Source organism: Aulonocara stuartgranti (assembly GCF_965226115.1).
Source record: "Aulonocara stuartgranti genome assembly, chromosome: 1".
Taxonomy (NCBI): domain Eukaryota; kingdom Metazoa; phylum Chordata; class Actinopteri; order Cichliformes; family Cichlidae; genus Aulonocara; species Aulonocara stuartgranti.
In genome coordinates this window covers 18311631-18327117 of record NC_138939.1, presented here as the reverse complement: position 1 = coordinate 18327117, position 15487 = coordinate 18311631, and the positions used below count along the sequence as shown (strand labels likewise).

The following is a 15487-nucleotide window of genomic DNA, read 5'->3' as shown; positions in this document are numbered from 1 at the left end:
GTCCCACTCGGCGAGAGGAATGAGACAAGCAGATGAGAGCCGTGAGAGTGTTTATATTATACACACACGCACACACACTCACACAGGTTTTGAGTTTAAAAGCATTTGCTATGGAGCTTTTTTAAAATCTCATATATACTTATCTTTATGTTATGAGCAAATTATGCTAATATTAGAGGCTGCTGTAAAATATTTTCCTGTAGTTCTGTCTGTGCAGGACCCATACAGCCTGGCATTTCGTTTTTACGTGACTTATTCCATCTTTATCCTCTTTATCTCCTGTTTTACATCATACATTGCATTCTTTAACCTCCAGAGTCAAGCTTTTGGTTTGGGATGCATTTTTAATTCCCCTGAGTTATTTGGGATTAGTTGGACTAACCATTGTTTTTGAAGAGAATATTGTTTTTTCTTTATTTTTTAAGCAATGCGCTCATATGGGTCATTGGCTGTTTCTACAGTACAACACAATTGTTTAACAAGTTCAAGAACAACTTTATTGAGTAAAATGAAGCATAAGGTGCAACGAAACCAAAATGTAACATCCCAGTATGGGGACACAGGGTTTCAGGAGGACTCGCAGATACTTTACAAATTTTTTTTTTTCAAGTTGATTCGAGCATCTACCTCCTGGATCAGGTGTTTCAGGCCCAACCGGGAGGAGACCCTGGGCTAGACTGGGACACACTAAAGAGATTATGTCTCTCAGATGGTTTTGGAACTCCTCACTGTCTTCCTAGAAGAGCTGCGAGTCACTGGGGAGACAGAGGTCCCTGCTTAGACTGCTGCACCCACCACTCTGACTCCGCTTAGAGACACAAAGCTGATGTGTGGCAATTTTTGTTTTACGTCTTTCCACTGGTGCAGCAGGACTTGTTGACATGTATATTAGTTTGATTTTTGCAGACTTTATGCTGCCTGTAAAAATCTGTACAAACATTTTTTCCTTCTTATTGTCTGTCTCTTGTCCTCTACCTAAACCACACCAAGGACCGAAACGCACACTGAAGTGAAACACGAATATTTTTATTTGAGTACCCTGTTTTAAATCTACACAGCTGAAGTCACAGTACTATTACAGGGCAATTAAAAAGCAATAATGATGAATGCACTCATAGGTAGAACATATAATGTTCTTTGCAGCTGGATGGCCACAAGGTGCATAATAACGGCCATCCAAGCTTTTTTACACATTAAAATTCAAGGAAGTATTGTTAAGGGCTCTGCACTCCCTCACAGGTGTTTCATTTATTCTGCTTTATGAGACGTCAGATAAACAATGAGTGGAAAAAGCTGGGAACCAAGTCTTGATCCCAGTAAGAGTAATAAAACTATTATCCACTTTAGTTTCAGGGTCCTGGTTTGTGCATCCGGGCTCACAGTGTTATGACTTACTGGGGCTCTGTAATAGAACAAAGCCATCATTTTTCCTGCATGTTTATTCCCAAATAAAATAAACCGCCTCCAAATGATTGCTATGAAAAAAAGACCAGTATGGAGCAAAGTAGTTGTTTATGTATGCACGGCCTCGCATACTCATATATTCCTCCGATCACCGAGAAAGATAATAAACCTTACAGGTCTTAGATTTAAAAAACAAAACAAAAAACAGCAGACTGCACCAAACAAGCTCTATCTTGTTAGGAACCCTGCGCATCACCAACATGATTGCAAGAAGAATAAAACAATTGTGTACTGATATCTTCCTATTATGAAACTTTGTTTTCACCACTGGAAAGAGGATTTTTTTTGCCATCTATAAATCAGAATTTCAGGTTATTATCTCAAATTTTTGACTTATTACCTCAAACTTCTGAGAAAATAACTATAACCTGAATATAATAACACAATTTTTTGACTTATAGACTGAAAAATGTGTTTTCAGTGGCAGAAACGAGCTTCACTTGTTTTGTTCCTGTATATTTCTGTCAGTATTTCTATTGTCAGATTAAATTTGTTGTCAGAACTCTTTGCGTTAGTTTTTTCCAAATAATAAAAATAAATAGACACTATTTAAGACACTATTTTACATTGTGCCGATTACTAAATGTGATAAATGCACTAAATGTAATGTCTGTTGGTTCTCTGCACTGCTTTGTGTCCTTTTATAATCACAGAGCTCTGCTTCCTCATGTCTGTCCCTCTCCATCTATGAGCTCAGAACCTCACAGGGAATAAAGAGAAGTAAATAATGAGGGGTTTTTATAAGCCATGGCAACAGAAACATATCACATGTATCCTACGTAATATTTTCCTAAAGGGCCTCTTCAAAAATCTCAGGTAAGCAGTGAAACATCACTCAGCATTACAGTGAATAACAGGCCTCTCTCACCACTCCTTCCTCTATTCTTTTGCTGGTGCTTTTCCATTTTAATGCTTCTTTTCACTCTGATCTGTTTACATCACAGTTCTTCAGCCTCCTTCTTCTCCTCATCACTTAAACTTCTTTCAGCTCAGTGGTTTTAGCAAAAATGTAGGATGACTTCAATTCTGCTTTGGGGTACGATTTAGTAGCTTTAACATTTTATATTACTATTTATTACATATTTATATTACTTGAATCATACTCAGACAAACATATGGTGCAGTCACTAATGATGAACCTTCAGCTACAATCTATTCCAAGTCAAACCCTTGCATGTTACTTGTCCCTCTCTCTGATGTGGGTTTGCTGGAAATATCCATATCTCCTTTGCACACTGGCAGTCCCACATAAGCCAAGTATACGTCCTGTTCTGTCACTGTGTTGGTGTGCCAGTGAAAGCTGCTGTTTTCTGTCAAGTTACAGAAGAACGTTTTATGGACTTCCAGGCTCTGCTGTGTGATGCTCTTCCAGATTGCTCTTTCCTTCCACACAGACTGAGTGAAAGCGGGGTCGTTGTTCTTGCAAACTTGTTTGCTTCTGGAAGAAAATAAGCATGACTGACATCTTCATGTAGAGCAGCACTGACTGCAGAAGCCCCTTAACATGAAACCACAGCTCATTCGTGCACCCTGAATGATTAGAGGGCCACAAAGAATAAGGGAGTTTAACAGAAAAGGAGTTGGGCGACTGGATGTTAATATGGAAGCAAAGATTATTGCAATGTGTTTGTAAAGGTTGGATCCCAATGTAAACTTTCAGTCTTCCTGTCATTTGTTATGTTAGTGGAGCTGTTTAGCTCCCAGGTCACATTTGTGGGGTGCTGGCAGTTCTGGGTGGCTGTTTCGGGCTTTTCTGTGTGCAGTTTACACACAGCCATGCTCCTGCTTTCTCTGGATGCTGACTTACTCCCACAGACCAAATGCATGCATGTTAGCTTAATTGATGATTATCTATTTGCTATGAGTGTGGATACAAATATAAATGGTTGTGGACCGGCAATTTGTACTCTGCCTCTTCCCCTGGATAAAAGGTTGGATACATAGCTAATTTGGATTGTTGGCTGGTACACATATAGTGACATTTGACATATGTAGGTCTCCATCTAGTGGGAAGAACCTGTACACGGACACAGGAAATGGCAATTCTTTATTTTACTTCCTTGAAAGAAACAGCACAATCTTCTGCAGTGTGTCAGGTACAATCATGTGCTTGATTTTTTATGTTAAACACTGAAGTGTGAATGAACTCCATCTTCTAATATTTTTCACAGCGATCATCAAAATTACTATGGTAAGGATGTATAAAGCTTAAAAAGAGACAGTTTTAAGCCATATTATGAGACACCTTCTGACTTTACAGTCATCAGAACTGAAGAAGCTTCTCGGATGAGAGATGAAACGTCCTCAAGCATTTTAAAGAAGTCCAGATGCTTTACTTTCCAAGCTTCTTAGACTACGATGACCTGGATGACTGAGAACCTTCACAGACAGACACTGCCTATTGTGTTATATTGCCCTCAAGTGGAAAATCAAGTAATTGCAGAATGCTGTTAATATGTAGCGGCATCGTTCCTGCAATCATCTTATTTACATCTTATTTCTTATTTATATTAAGTAAAATGCCTGATTAGCAGGCGGTGGCTACAGATCATTAATCTGTCCTTATCCTTCCTTATCATGTCAACTTTTTTCTAGTGTTGAGTCATTTCTGGTAGCATGGGCTCCTGCTGCCCATTCAGCTTGTAAAGGTAGTCCAGCTCCTCCAGGATGACATCTAAACATGCTGTTGCAAGAAGGTTAGCTCTGTCTCCCAGCAGAGACAGCAGCATGACCCGAATTTGCTCCTTTGTATGAGGAGGACGAGGAAGATGACTGCCAGAGCCCTACAAAATGACCTCCAGGAAGCTTTAACTGACTTATACTGTGATGACTCAGTGTTCCCTTAATTATTATTTTTTGAAGTTTGTATTTATTTGTGCATATCCATTATGGTCTGTGAATCATTAAATCCAGAATCAGAATACTTTATTAATCCCTAAGGAAATTATGTAGTTGCAGTTGCTCCAAGACAATAAGAACAGTAACAGACTGAACTTGATTAAAAAATATAATATATTACAAAGTTACAAAGTATAAGAAATAGCTATAAAATATACAAATTGCTCATTTATAAATATCCAGAATATTACAGAGATTACATATATATGACTGACATTTTACTCTAATTTAAATTTTCTCTCATTTAACACAAGATGTGAAAAAAAATAAAAAAAAATAAAAATATTTTCAATTACTTTTTCTACAAGTAAACAATGCCAAAAATTAGCATTCATGGCAAAAAAAAAAAAAAGAAAAAGGAAGAAAAAAAAGAAATTAAGTTATCAGGGAACTAGGAATCATTTTAGACTCACATCTAAGATTTGAAAGACGTGAATAATGTGTGCAGAAAAGTCCTGCTATAACCTAAAACTACCAATCACATGACTGTAAGGTCAGGTAATAAAAGTTATTTAAAAATGAACAAATACATTGTTTTTTTTTCTTTTCATTTTTTAGGAAAACAAAGTATGTTTAGCTTTAAAAGCCAACCTAAGGATTATTTTAAAATACATACAATGCCATGCTTCCTCAGTACTCAGAGATATTTTAGAGTCCAGACATCAGCACTGCATTACAAACAGCACAAAGGCTTCAATAAACAGTAACTGTCACATCACAATGCACAAAATCTCATCTCACCATCATTAAAAGAGCAAAGGTTGTGATATAAAAATGCAAACCAGTTTCAGTGTTTTCAACAAAAGCAATAAACTGTGGCTGAAATAAAAGCACACCCGCACTATAACTCTGTATTCAACTTGAGCTTTATTTTTATATCTGTTTCATATTTTTATATATGGCTCCCTTTGTCTCACCTCAGGACAGGTGTTGTAAATTAGATGCAGTGCATATGGTGCTTGTGCATAACTGTGTGTTTTAATGCAGTGTTATTATGCCCGTGTCAAATAAATCAATTCCCCTGAAAATTTAGTGACTAAAAAGACGTAAAGCTCCTCTATTTGAGTCAGATGGCTTTTATCCAGGAGACGTTATGTAATTTAAAATAAGATTGCACTGCTCTTGTGTGGATTTATGTATGTATAGTGTCCCCCTCCCTTCTTCACTGCCCTCTCCATGCCACACTACTCTAGGGATTAAGAGTCAGATTATAATATCAAATCTTTTTTTTAATTTTTATTTTATTTTCACTTGCTACACATGGGACAGACATGACTGGGGGAAAGAAAAGGGAGAAAGAAAGAGAGGTAGGGAAAGAAAAGCAGCTGGGAAGAGGAGCGGTGATAAAGGGCAAAAACCAAAAACCAACAAAACAAACAGACAAAAAATACATATATCAATCACCTGGATCACCTGTTGAGAAAGAAAAAAGAGAAAACAAGCAAAAAAAAAGAGAGAGCAATATAATAAACAACATCATTGCGATAATCTATGTGAATATAACAGTAAATACTAAATATTGAATATTATTGTGCAGCACGTAGGATCTACAACTGTAACCCACATAATTTCCTTAGGGATTAATAAAGTATTCTGATTCTGATTGTTTCAGGATGACCTACCATTATCCAATGACACATCTGCATACCTGTATCTTTTGCTCGTCCTCTCCTCCTCTTCTTTTCTATTTTTTCTAAACTGAGGACCTGATGGCTTTGAACTTTTCTTGTCCATCTTCCATTGGTTTTAATTTTGCACTCCAGTATGAACACCCACCCCCCCAACTCGAAGGTCACCACAACATAATCTATCACACCTACACCTTAGTTCACAGATTCACTTTGTCTAGGGTGCATTTCTGAGATTTCACACAACCCAGGATTCAAATCATGAATACATAATGGGCTTGGATTTACATTATAAATGAAATGTGCTCTATTTGGAAGCAGCAGGGCCCCCCTCCACTTTCGACGGGTTGTGTGTGAGACTTTAAACCATCAAATATACATTTTAAATTGTTATTGATCTAATTACCCATAGTCCTATAGTTTATATTTATTTTCTTACTCTTCTTATATGTATTGTTTGTTTACTTGCACTGCTGTAACTGGAGCCTTGTTGCCTCGTCTCTCTAACTGGACTGTATGTAGCGGAGATGACAATAAAGTTTACTTTGACTTCAGCAGCAAGCAGGCGCACCGAGGGCTCTCGCGCTCACTTTTCGCATACAGAATTTCGAAAAAAACATCGGTGCAAATTATAAGTCTGTATTATAATGTCTGGTGTTTTCGTGTTTGTTGTTTTGTTTTTCTTTTCTTTTATTTTGCGAGCTCCAGCCAGCCAGAGAATCCCCCGCCGCCCCGCCCTCTCCTCCCTGTGCCTCAAGCAGCAGGCGCACCTCGCAAACGAGGGCGCCCTTACTCCCGGCGATAGATGTCGGGGCAGCACGAGTACGAGCAATTTTTTTTTTTTTTCATCTTTTAATTTTTTTTTTTGCCGATGTCTGTGATGCCGCCCCCCACCACGATGCCGCCCCGGGTAACCGCCCGTATCAAAAACCGCTACTGAGTTTTACTACCTGGTTTCTGTGTCTATGTATAACAAATTACTCACGCTTCTTCTCCTTCTTCTCCGCTATAAATACAGACGAAACGACACCGTACGATCACTGGCGACTGCTCTGACGTCAGCGCGTATTCAGATCGTAGGAGCGTGGTCTCGCCTGTCCTTCACATCCTTCTAGGCTCGCCTCCCAAACGCAGCAACGATGGCTCTGCTCAAGTCCAGCAAGATGGTCTACTGCCTGGGGAACATCTCCCCGTCCCTGGGAGTCCTGTCCACCCGCAACAGGTAAAAGGCAGTAACGTGGACGATCAGTTCGTTAAGCACCACCTACGTGGTCGCATGAACTGTCACGTTTTGCAGCTAGCTCAATGAACAAACGTTATTTAAAGGTTGACGTTACCTTGTGTTTTATGGTGGAGCTTGGTTGCTCTGCGGTTAGTGTAGCCCCAATAGCTGGTCAGCTAACCTCAGACTGAGGTCAAAGGATTTTTACACGGCCTGCTGTTGTCCGGGGTTTAGCATCTGCTCCCAGGTAGCAGCTAATATGTAGGTTAGCGATGTCCTCTTGTGACTTGATGGCCTGAAAGGTCAACAGCCATTGTTTAAGACAAACTTTCTCTTTGCTTACTTCTAACCTGACCTCAAAACAGTAACTTTGAGTTACCACAACTTTGAGTTGCTGTTAATGAGGTTAACGGTACTGATGAAAGTCACGCTGGTATGTTAGCACCGGAGCATGGTGGAGACTGAAGCCCAGTCGGATTTGTTACGTTATCAAGAGCAGCTTAAGTTTACAGTATTAAACAGTTAACTTAATTGTTAATAGACGGTTTCGCCTTTTGCTCCTGAAAACATCTTGAGTGACTTAAACAATCGCGATAATTTCAGTTGCACAGTTTGAGCTAAGCGACTTGTCGTAGTTTGTAAAGTCGTGCGAGCTGATTGGCTGTCGCTTCCCACCTTTGAGCGCCGATTGGCTAATTTCCAGGTGGAAATTGAGACACTGGTGTGTCCTTTCAGGGTGTGCTTGGAGGACAAACTTGTCCACAGTTACTCGTTTGTGCGATTAAAATATTTAACTTCAAGCTTTCGTAAATGCTGAGATTTGTGAACGTGGGGAAACTGTATTTAGCTTACCCCTTCACTGCAGTAACTCTAGGTTTCGTTTTTCTAGCTTCTGCTGTCGTGATTCGGTGTCTTATGTTCAAGCACGCAGCCAGCCGTTATTGTGTAATTTTAGACGGTAATGTCCGAAACTGATAGGGGTGAACAACAATATTGCCCTTTACGGTGCCACAAAGGCCTCTGCTCTACTGATCTCTGATAACTTCTCAGTAAATATTTAAATAAACGCTGAAGTTTGTCTGTTCAAAGGTTCTGCATGCATGCACACTGCAAGTGTGATGAGACAAATGAACGCAAATAACACTTTAGTTACTACGGTCCTGCTGTTAATGTCAACAGTAGTATGTTACACACAGTAAAACTAATACTGTTTGTATAGATGGTAATTAGGTGAAAAAAAGTTTGTGCCAAATGATAGAAATAATATTTTAATGTCACTTTGGAGACACTTGCCCTTTGCAAAGTGTCCTGTCCTAAATTTAGACTCAAGTTTAGAAAGTAGAAGAAACCTGATACAATAACATGTCTGTGAGGGCAAGAGTGCAGCAAAAGTAAAATCATTCAGTCTTTAGTCTGTGTTGTAAAATATGAGATTGAAAAATAAGCCATTTGTCCCAAGGAAGAACTTTAGGTATCTGTCTTGCTTTCTGTAGTGTGTTTGTGTGGGTTGGTTTTTTTTTTTTAATTACTAATAAGTACTGTTAATAAGAAATTCAAGGACTGTTTAGTTTCTTTACCTTAATCAGCCACTTAAACAAATATTTTAATTAGCATCAAGTATTTTGAAACAGATCGATAAGCTTAAAAAGAAAAGAATGATATTCAACAAGATGAAGCTGGAAGAGCAAATAAAGGAAAGAACAGTAATACTCATTCAGTGGAATATAATACTTCACTGAGTGTTTGTTGTCGTGGGAACTGGGTAATTATGACATTTTTGACCCTGATTAACTGTCACACTTGTTGTTGGACTCTGGACTTCCTGATGGGGTTATGTTTCATGATGCTTGTACCAGCCAAGCATGTGTCATTCATGCGTCTTTAAGTCAGTGTGTTATCTCCAGGTCACATGAGGAGCTAAGCTGGCATTGGGCTCTGCAGCATGTTTCTTTTTTTCTTTTATTGGCCTTTTCTGGAAAGCCATCTACAATATTAACATAAATGTTGCCATTTGATGCATTGTATCAGTTTTAGCTTACTGCTAATTTGCATCTGCAGTCTGTTGGCAGGCTACATGCATTAAACTGTACAAGGTAGTGGTACCTTAAAAGCACTTTGCCCCTCTTCAAAGATGCATTAGTGTTTGTTTGTGACCACAATCGAAGTACTATACTCATCTGCTTTGGTGCAGCTCCTGGTGGGGTGGAGTGCAGATGGGTCCCCCTGATCCCATCCTGGGGGTGACTGAAGCCTTCAAGAAGGACACAAACCCCAAGAAGATGAACTTGGGAGTGGGAGCCTACAGGGATGATCAAGGAAAGCCTTTTGTCCTCAGCTGTGTTCGCAAGGTAGATCCACCTCCAGATTTTGTGTGTGTGTGTGTGTGTGACATGCATAGATATGTATGTAATACATATACATACACACCATTGCCAGCTGATGGAAAGGAGGATGTTTTATGCCTCATTTTCTTTGCCTTCTTCTAGGCAGAGGCTATCATTGCAGCTAAACAGCTGGATAAGGAGTACCTTCCCATTGGTGGTTTGGCTGAATTCAGTAAAGCCTGTGCTCAGCTGGCTCTTGGTCCCGAAAATGAGGTTTTGAAAAGTAGCAGAGTAAGTTCAACTTAAAGTTCAGTTGACGATGGACAAGTTTTTGTCTTTTAAAAGAAATCCATATCAGTACAGCAGTTTTCTTCTCCTGACAGAGCGTCACCGTCCAGACCATCTCAGGAACTGGATCTCTGCGTATTGGAGCCAACTTCTTGGTGAGGTCTTCTTGTATTGATCACCTGGCATTTAAAAACTGTTTTTAAAAATTAGGTTTCTTGGTATGCCTTAGCTCATTAGCTTTTCCTGTGTCACAGGCTCGATTCCACCCTGGGCCACATGATGTGTACCTGCCCAAACCCTCCTGGGGGAACCACACACCCATCTTCAGAGATGCTGGCATGCAGCTCAAAGCTTACCGCTACTATGAACCTTCCACCTGTGGCTTTGACTTCAAAGGAGCTCTGGATGACATCTCTGTAAGAAATGCGTAAAATACATGCGTCAAAAGAAAATGAAACATGTTTAGCATTTTTCCCAACAATTTGATTATTGTTGATGATTTTATCCTTTGAGTTGTCCAAATGATATCTGTGATTTTGAAGGATAAGTTCGAGAGTAGTGATCAGATTTAAGAAATTTTCCTTTTATTAGGAAAAGAACGCAGGACATGGGACTCTTCTTTTTTTACTTTTGTGGTGTGTAGTGCAAACGGTGTATTTATACTAAGAGCCATCCAAGAGGACTTTGGTCTTGCCCCACTTTCTGTTTACACACAGATATCAGGGAAGCTTCACTGGGCATAGTTTGAATTGTTGTTGCATCAGTGTATAATAAAGATTTGCTAAAATGTACATGTAATTCTCATCCCCTTATCTTAGTATTTCCCAACCACTGTGCTACAGCACATAGGTGTGCCGTGAGAAATGATCAGGTGTGCTGTGGAAGATTATCTGGTATTCCAAGCGATTGGCTTGAGTAACAAACAGAACAATTACATTCTCTTCCACTAGAGGGCAGTTCAACTACCTGCTCTAATTAAATCAGTTGCCAACTGCCAGTAAAACAGGAGAAATTGCATAATAGTCATGCGAGTGAGACAATGCAGCGCGTAATAGCAATAGATAAGTATTTGAAAAGAAAATGTAGTTAATCTGACCTGGGTCCTGGAGTAAATTCCAACCCAGATGAAGGCCCTAGCATGAATAGTGGTCAGAAGAAGACAAAGCTATACTGGGGACAAACTGAGCAAATTCCGCTATACCTGGTGCACACGGAAAAATTATTAATATGCTTTTTGTGACATTTTTGTTTGTGACTTTCCTAATGTGAAATATGTGCCATGGCTCCAAAAGGTTGGAAAACGCTGCTTTATCTCGTGGTGAGGAACCACTTCATGTTAGTCATATCTAGTGCATGAGCAGTGTACGAGTACTGCTGCTGTGAGAACACGGTCAGGTCTGTAGTGTGTGGGTTTTTGTAGGCTGACTAACTGAAACCCTCGTTTATGTTGCAGAAAATCCCAGAGCAGAGCATCATCCTGCTGCATGCATGTGCCCACAACCCCACTGGTGTGGATCCAAGGCCCGAGCAGTGGAAGGAGATTGCTGACATTGTGAAGGTGAGAGGTTATCAGAGGTTCTGAAAATGCTAATGATGAAACGGTTGCTTTGCTTTTATCTCATGAGGTCTCTGACAGTTAAGACAGCAAAATTGATGAGCTCTGGATAATTAACTGCTGTCTGTCTTTGTTCATCCACCACCACTCTTATAGAAAAGGAACCTACTCGTGTTCTTCGACATGGCCTACCAGGGCTTTGCAAGTGGAGACATTGATCGCGACGCCTGGGCTGTCCGCCACTTCATTGAAAACGGTCACAACATTGTGCTGTCGCAATCCTTTGCCAAGAACATGGGACTCTATGGTCAGTCAGATTCAGTGCAGGCTCCTAAATGGGTGTTTTCTGTTCTGAAATGAAACATTTGAGCAGATCTATCTTGATCCCTTAACAAGACCCACTGAGAAAATGCTGATACTAAAATATATTTATTTGGGTACAGCGGTAGTTCTTTTGAGTTTTGAATGTTGTCACACTTGTATGGCAACACTTATTCTCACTGGCCACATATGGTTAGAATAGTCTCCTTCTACCTAGTCTTTTATTTCTGTTTAGTGGTGTCTTGCAAACAGTCTGTAGGTGCATTACTGACACCTTCTGACACTGAGGCCACATTAAAACCTACACGAGTCTGGGAAAATATGAGTAACACAAGAATCGCAAGCTATTTAATTGTGTGTCTGTTATCCTTGCTTATTTATAACCTGTTCAATTTTCTTAAATTTGGTTGTTCAGTAGAGGTGGTGGTTTATCGTGAACCAAAATCTTGTATTAAACCCTGAGGTTTTTTTTTTTTGTTTGTTTTTTTTTTTTTTTTTTTGTTTTTTTTTTTTGTCATCAGTGTTTATATTTTTGACTTGCTGTGCATGTTGACAGGTGAACGTGTCGGAGGCTTCACTGTCGTGTGCAAAGATGCAGAGGAGGCAAAGAGGGTGGAGTCTCAACTCAAGATCCTCATCAGGCCCATCTACTCCAACCCACCAGTGAATGGTGCCAGAATTGCAGCAACTATTCTCAACACGCCAGAGCTGCACTCACTGTGGTACGACCTTTTAGACATGGACATATCCACAGACGACCCCACTAGGGTTTAAATACTGGGCTCCTTCCTTCTTTAAGCTTCATGCAGTGGTTTTGCTTCTCATCCAAGAGGCTTCTTCAGTTTTAAAACCAAATGAAGCCCAGTTGCTTTCTCTTCAAGCTCCTTAGGTTATCACAACACTGCACTTATGCTGCGTTCCTTTGGCCACAGAAATCAGAGCTGGGAGTGACACGACTACCTTAGTTGAGCATGTTCCAGGAGTAAAGTCAGGTTTTAGAGACAAAGCTCCAGCACCTTCAGGGATGGAGCCTGGTCAGTGCTCTATGCGCTGCTGCCAACTAGCAACTTAAACTCTGACACATTAAACTAATGTAGTCTGAATACTTTGGGAACGCTTCAAATCTTCAGCGTGCCCCAAAAAGGTTGACGCTCAGTTATGCATTTCTTTGTTTTTTTGTGTCCAGGCTGGAGGAGGTCCATGGTATGGCTAACCGCATCATCAAGATGAGAGAGCAGCTGGTGGCCGGTTTGAAAAAGAATGGCTCCTCCCACAACTGGCAGCATGTCATCGACCAGATCGGGATGTTTTGCTTCACAGGACTCAAGCCAGAACAGGTAATGTAATGGCAGAGAAATTGATACGTTTTCATATTTAAACAAAGTGTAATGAATAATGTCATTCAGCAATAAACCTCACAGGTCATATCAGAGGAGAGTTTCTCTTAGGAAAGAGACTTGCCTTTTGGCAGGCCCACTCTTACAGTCATATCTGTTGTGTAAAGCTGCTTTCTGTACTGACTGAGGTTTCACCACCAGGGGGTAATGGTTTACTGCTGTTTTAACTTTTTAGTCGTTACAAAGTTTAGTGGCGATTTGTATTTGCCTGGTTGCATTAAGAATGTGGTCTTAAACGCCTGCTGTCTCATTTAAAAAGGTGCATTCTTCAGTCTTGTTTGTTTGACATTATGAGTCTTGATCCTGCAGATGAATGTTTATTTCAAAAAACAACAAACAATAAAACTGCCCTTTTCCTCTGCCTCATTTGTGCTGTTTTCTTTCCCTGCAGGTCGAGCGCTTGACAAAAGAGTTCTCAGTGTACATGACCAAGGATGGCAGAATTTCCATGGCAGGTGTGACCTCTGGAAACGTGGGCTACCTTGCAGACGCGATCCACGCAGTCACCAAGTAGAGTGGATCGTGCTGGGAGAGCAGCAAAAATCAGAAGGAGCAGCACTAAAGAGGAGCTTCAAGCGTCATTTATTCTGTCTCCTTCATTCCACCTTTAGAAAACTTCCTTTTTTTTCTTTTCTTTTCTTTTTTTTTCTAAGTTGTAGCCTTTTTGTTTCCTGACTGGCTTTCATCATGAGTTAAATTTGGAACGGTTGCTCTTGTTCCAGGCTCTGTTTTCCAGTTACACTTTCTTTCCTCTACATTTCACTAAAGGCTTCCCCTGCCAAATTGAGAGATTTCTTCCCATGACTGAATCATCTTTGCTCATTTATTATCAGAAATAAACTGTTGGCTGTACATTCGTGTCCTCCTACATGTATATTCTATCTGCTGTGGGCCCACACTCTAAAACGTTGAGGAAAAATTATCCAGGCGATGCTAGGCGGAGATGAGATCTCTCGTTCTTTGTGAAAGCTTGTAGTTGATCTGAGGGTTTCCTTTTAATTGTGGAGTTGTAGCACTTTAACCTGTGAGGCACTGTTTGAGTCTCAAGACATCACTGGCACTTCACTGGGCTTTACTGTACTAATGGGCATCTGCCAATCATGTAATCTCTTTACTGCCCTAACAATGATTCAGCAGTTTACTCTTTATCTGTTCTGTTTCAGTAGAATTTGAATCTGTTTGATTTCTGTTTTGGTGATTACAGGGCAGCGGTCTCTCTCTGCTGGTCCTCTTATAAGCCCAGATACAAACAAGCACATGGTTTAGCGTTGAGAATGGAGACAATAAATCTGTCAATCCCACTGCAAGGAATTTTTATTACACAAAATTACTCTCCAAATGAAAAGTCTGTACTCCATGGTAAAGTTGTGTGGGGTACTTTCTTCGGGGGAACACCACATCTCATGATGCGCGCACGCTGTTCATTCAGATGAACATCATGTTTTTAGTGTGTGAATCTGGACTGTGAGACACAGATGGCAATACAAAATGTGGGGTTTGCCCGAGTCTGCTCTTACTTCTGGTACTCTGCCTCCATGTTTTTGCATTCTCTCTTATGGATCGTTGGTCTTGTCATCATTGAACAAATAAATCATTAAAGAGTAAAGATGTGAAACCAGTTAATTTTGTCCCTTTACTTCACATTTACCCACTACATCATGCTCAGACAACCTACATCTGATCCCAAGTGATGGATTATTGCACTGAGGTCCAGGGGAGTTTCCTCGCTCTTTGTTAGCTATGATAGGCTAAACTTGTATATAATGATCTTGACTTGCATAAGCACAAACAAAAGTACAGAGTGCTCTGACTTATGCATTTGCTTAAATGGGTGTGGCTGCATTTTCATTGGTCTTTAAGTTTCTGATATGTTCTTGGATAATAGTTTACCCATGTAAGAAATGGTTACATGCACTCTTTGTTCTGTTTTATTTACAGATAACAGCCCTGTACAGCAATGAACAAATATAGACCACCTGTCATAAACATGATACAAACACCTTCCATCCATTCACTTCCGCTTATCCTTTTTCAGGGTCACGGGGGACGCTGGAGCCTATCCCAGCTGTCATAGGGCGAGAGGCGGGGTACACCCTGGACAGGTTGCCAGTCTGTTGCAGGGCTAACACACAGGGACAGACAACCATTCGTACTCGCATTCACTCGCACATTCACACCTAGTGGCAATTTGGATTATCCAGTTAACCTATCCCCACAAACACCTTTAAACTAAAAATTATTTTAGGCAAAACTGAATTCATATTCTTATAACCACTTTGAACCAGCACACTGGATTCCTCTGAGAAGTCAGAAATGAACAACATAGAGCATACACATATATTCTAGAAACACAAAAATCGGCCTTTACCAATACTTTTAATTTAAAGCAT

At 40.1% G+C, this 15487-nt stretch overlaps 2 protein-coding genes across 2 annotated transcripts in view; one reads left to right on the top strand and one right to left on the bottom strand.

The window, feature by feature from the left end:
* gfod2 (glucose-fructose oxidoreductase domain containing 2) overlaps window positions 1-15487 on the bottom strand; it is a 317249-nt gene that overhangs the window by 97849 nt on the left and 203913 nt on the right. The gene's annotated exons all lie outside the window — the stretch shown is intronic.
* Window positions 7032-14715, top strand: got2b (glutamic-oxaloacetic transaminase 2b, mitochondrial). Its single transcript, XM_082536396.1, has 10 exons — window positions 7032-7212; window positions 9404-9560; window positions 9699-9827; window positions 9920-9979; window positions 10079-10240; window positions 11278-11382; window positions 11536-11686; window positions 12257-12422; window positions 12887-13037; window positions 13489-14715. The coding sequence occupies exons 1-10, from the start codon at window positions 7130-7132 to the stop codon at window positions 13609-13611; spliced, it is 1287 nt and encodes a 428-aa protein (XP_082392522.1). The 5' UTR covers window positions 7032-7129; the 3' UTR covers window positions 13612-14715.

Bases quoted from the DNA above. Each gene is read 5' to 3' on its own strand.
- got2b (XM_082536396.1), top strand. From the start codon at position 7,130: ATGGCTCTGCTCAAGTCCAGCAAGATGGTCTACTGCCTGGGGAACATC. The intron at 9,828-9,919 runs GTAAGTTCAACT...TTCTCCTGACAG, and splicing joins AGGTTTTGAAAAGTAGCAGA to AGCGTCACCGTCCAGACCAT. The intron at 9,980-10,078 runs GTGAGGTCTTCT...CCTGTGTCACAG, and splicing joins GTATTGGAGCCAACTTCTTG to GCTCGATTCCACCCTGGGCC.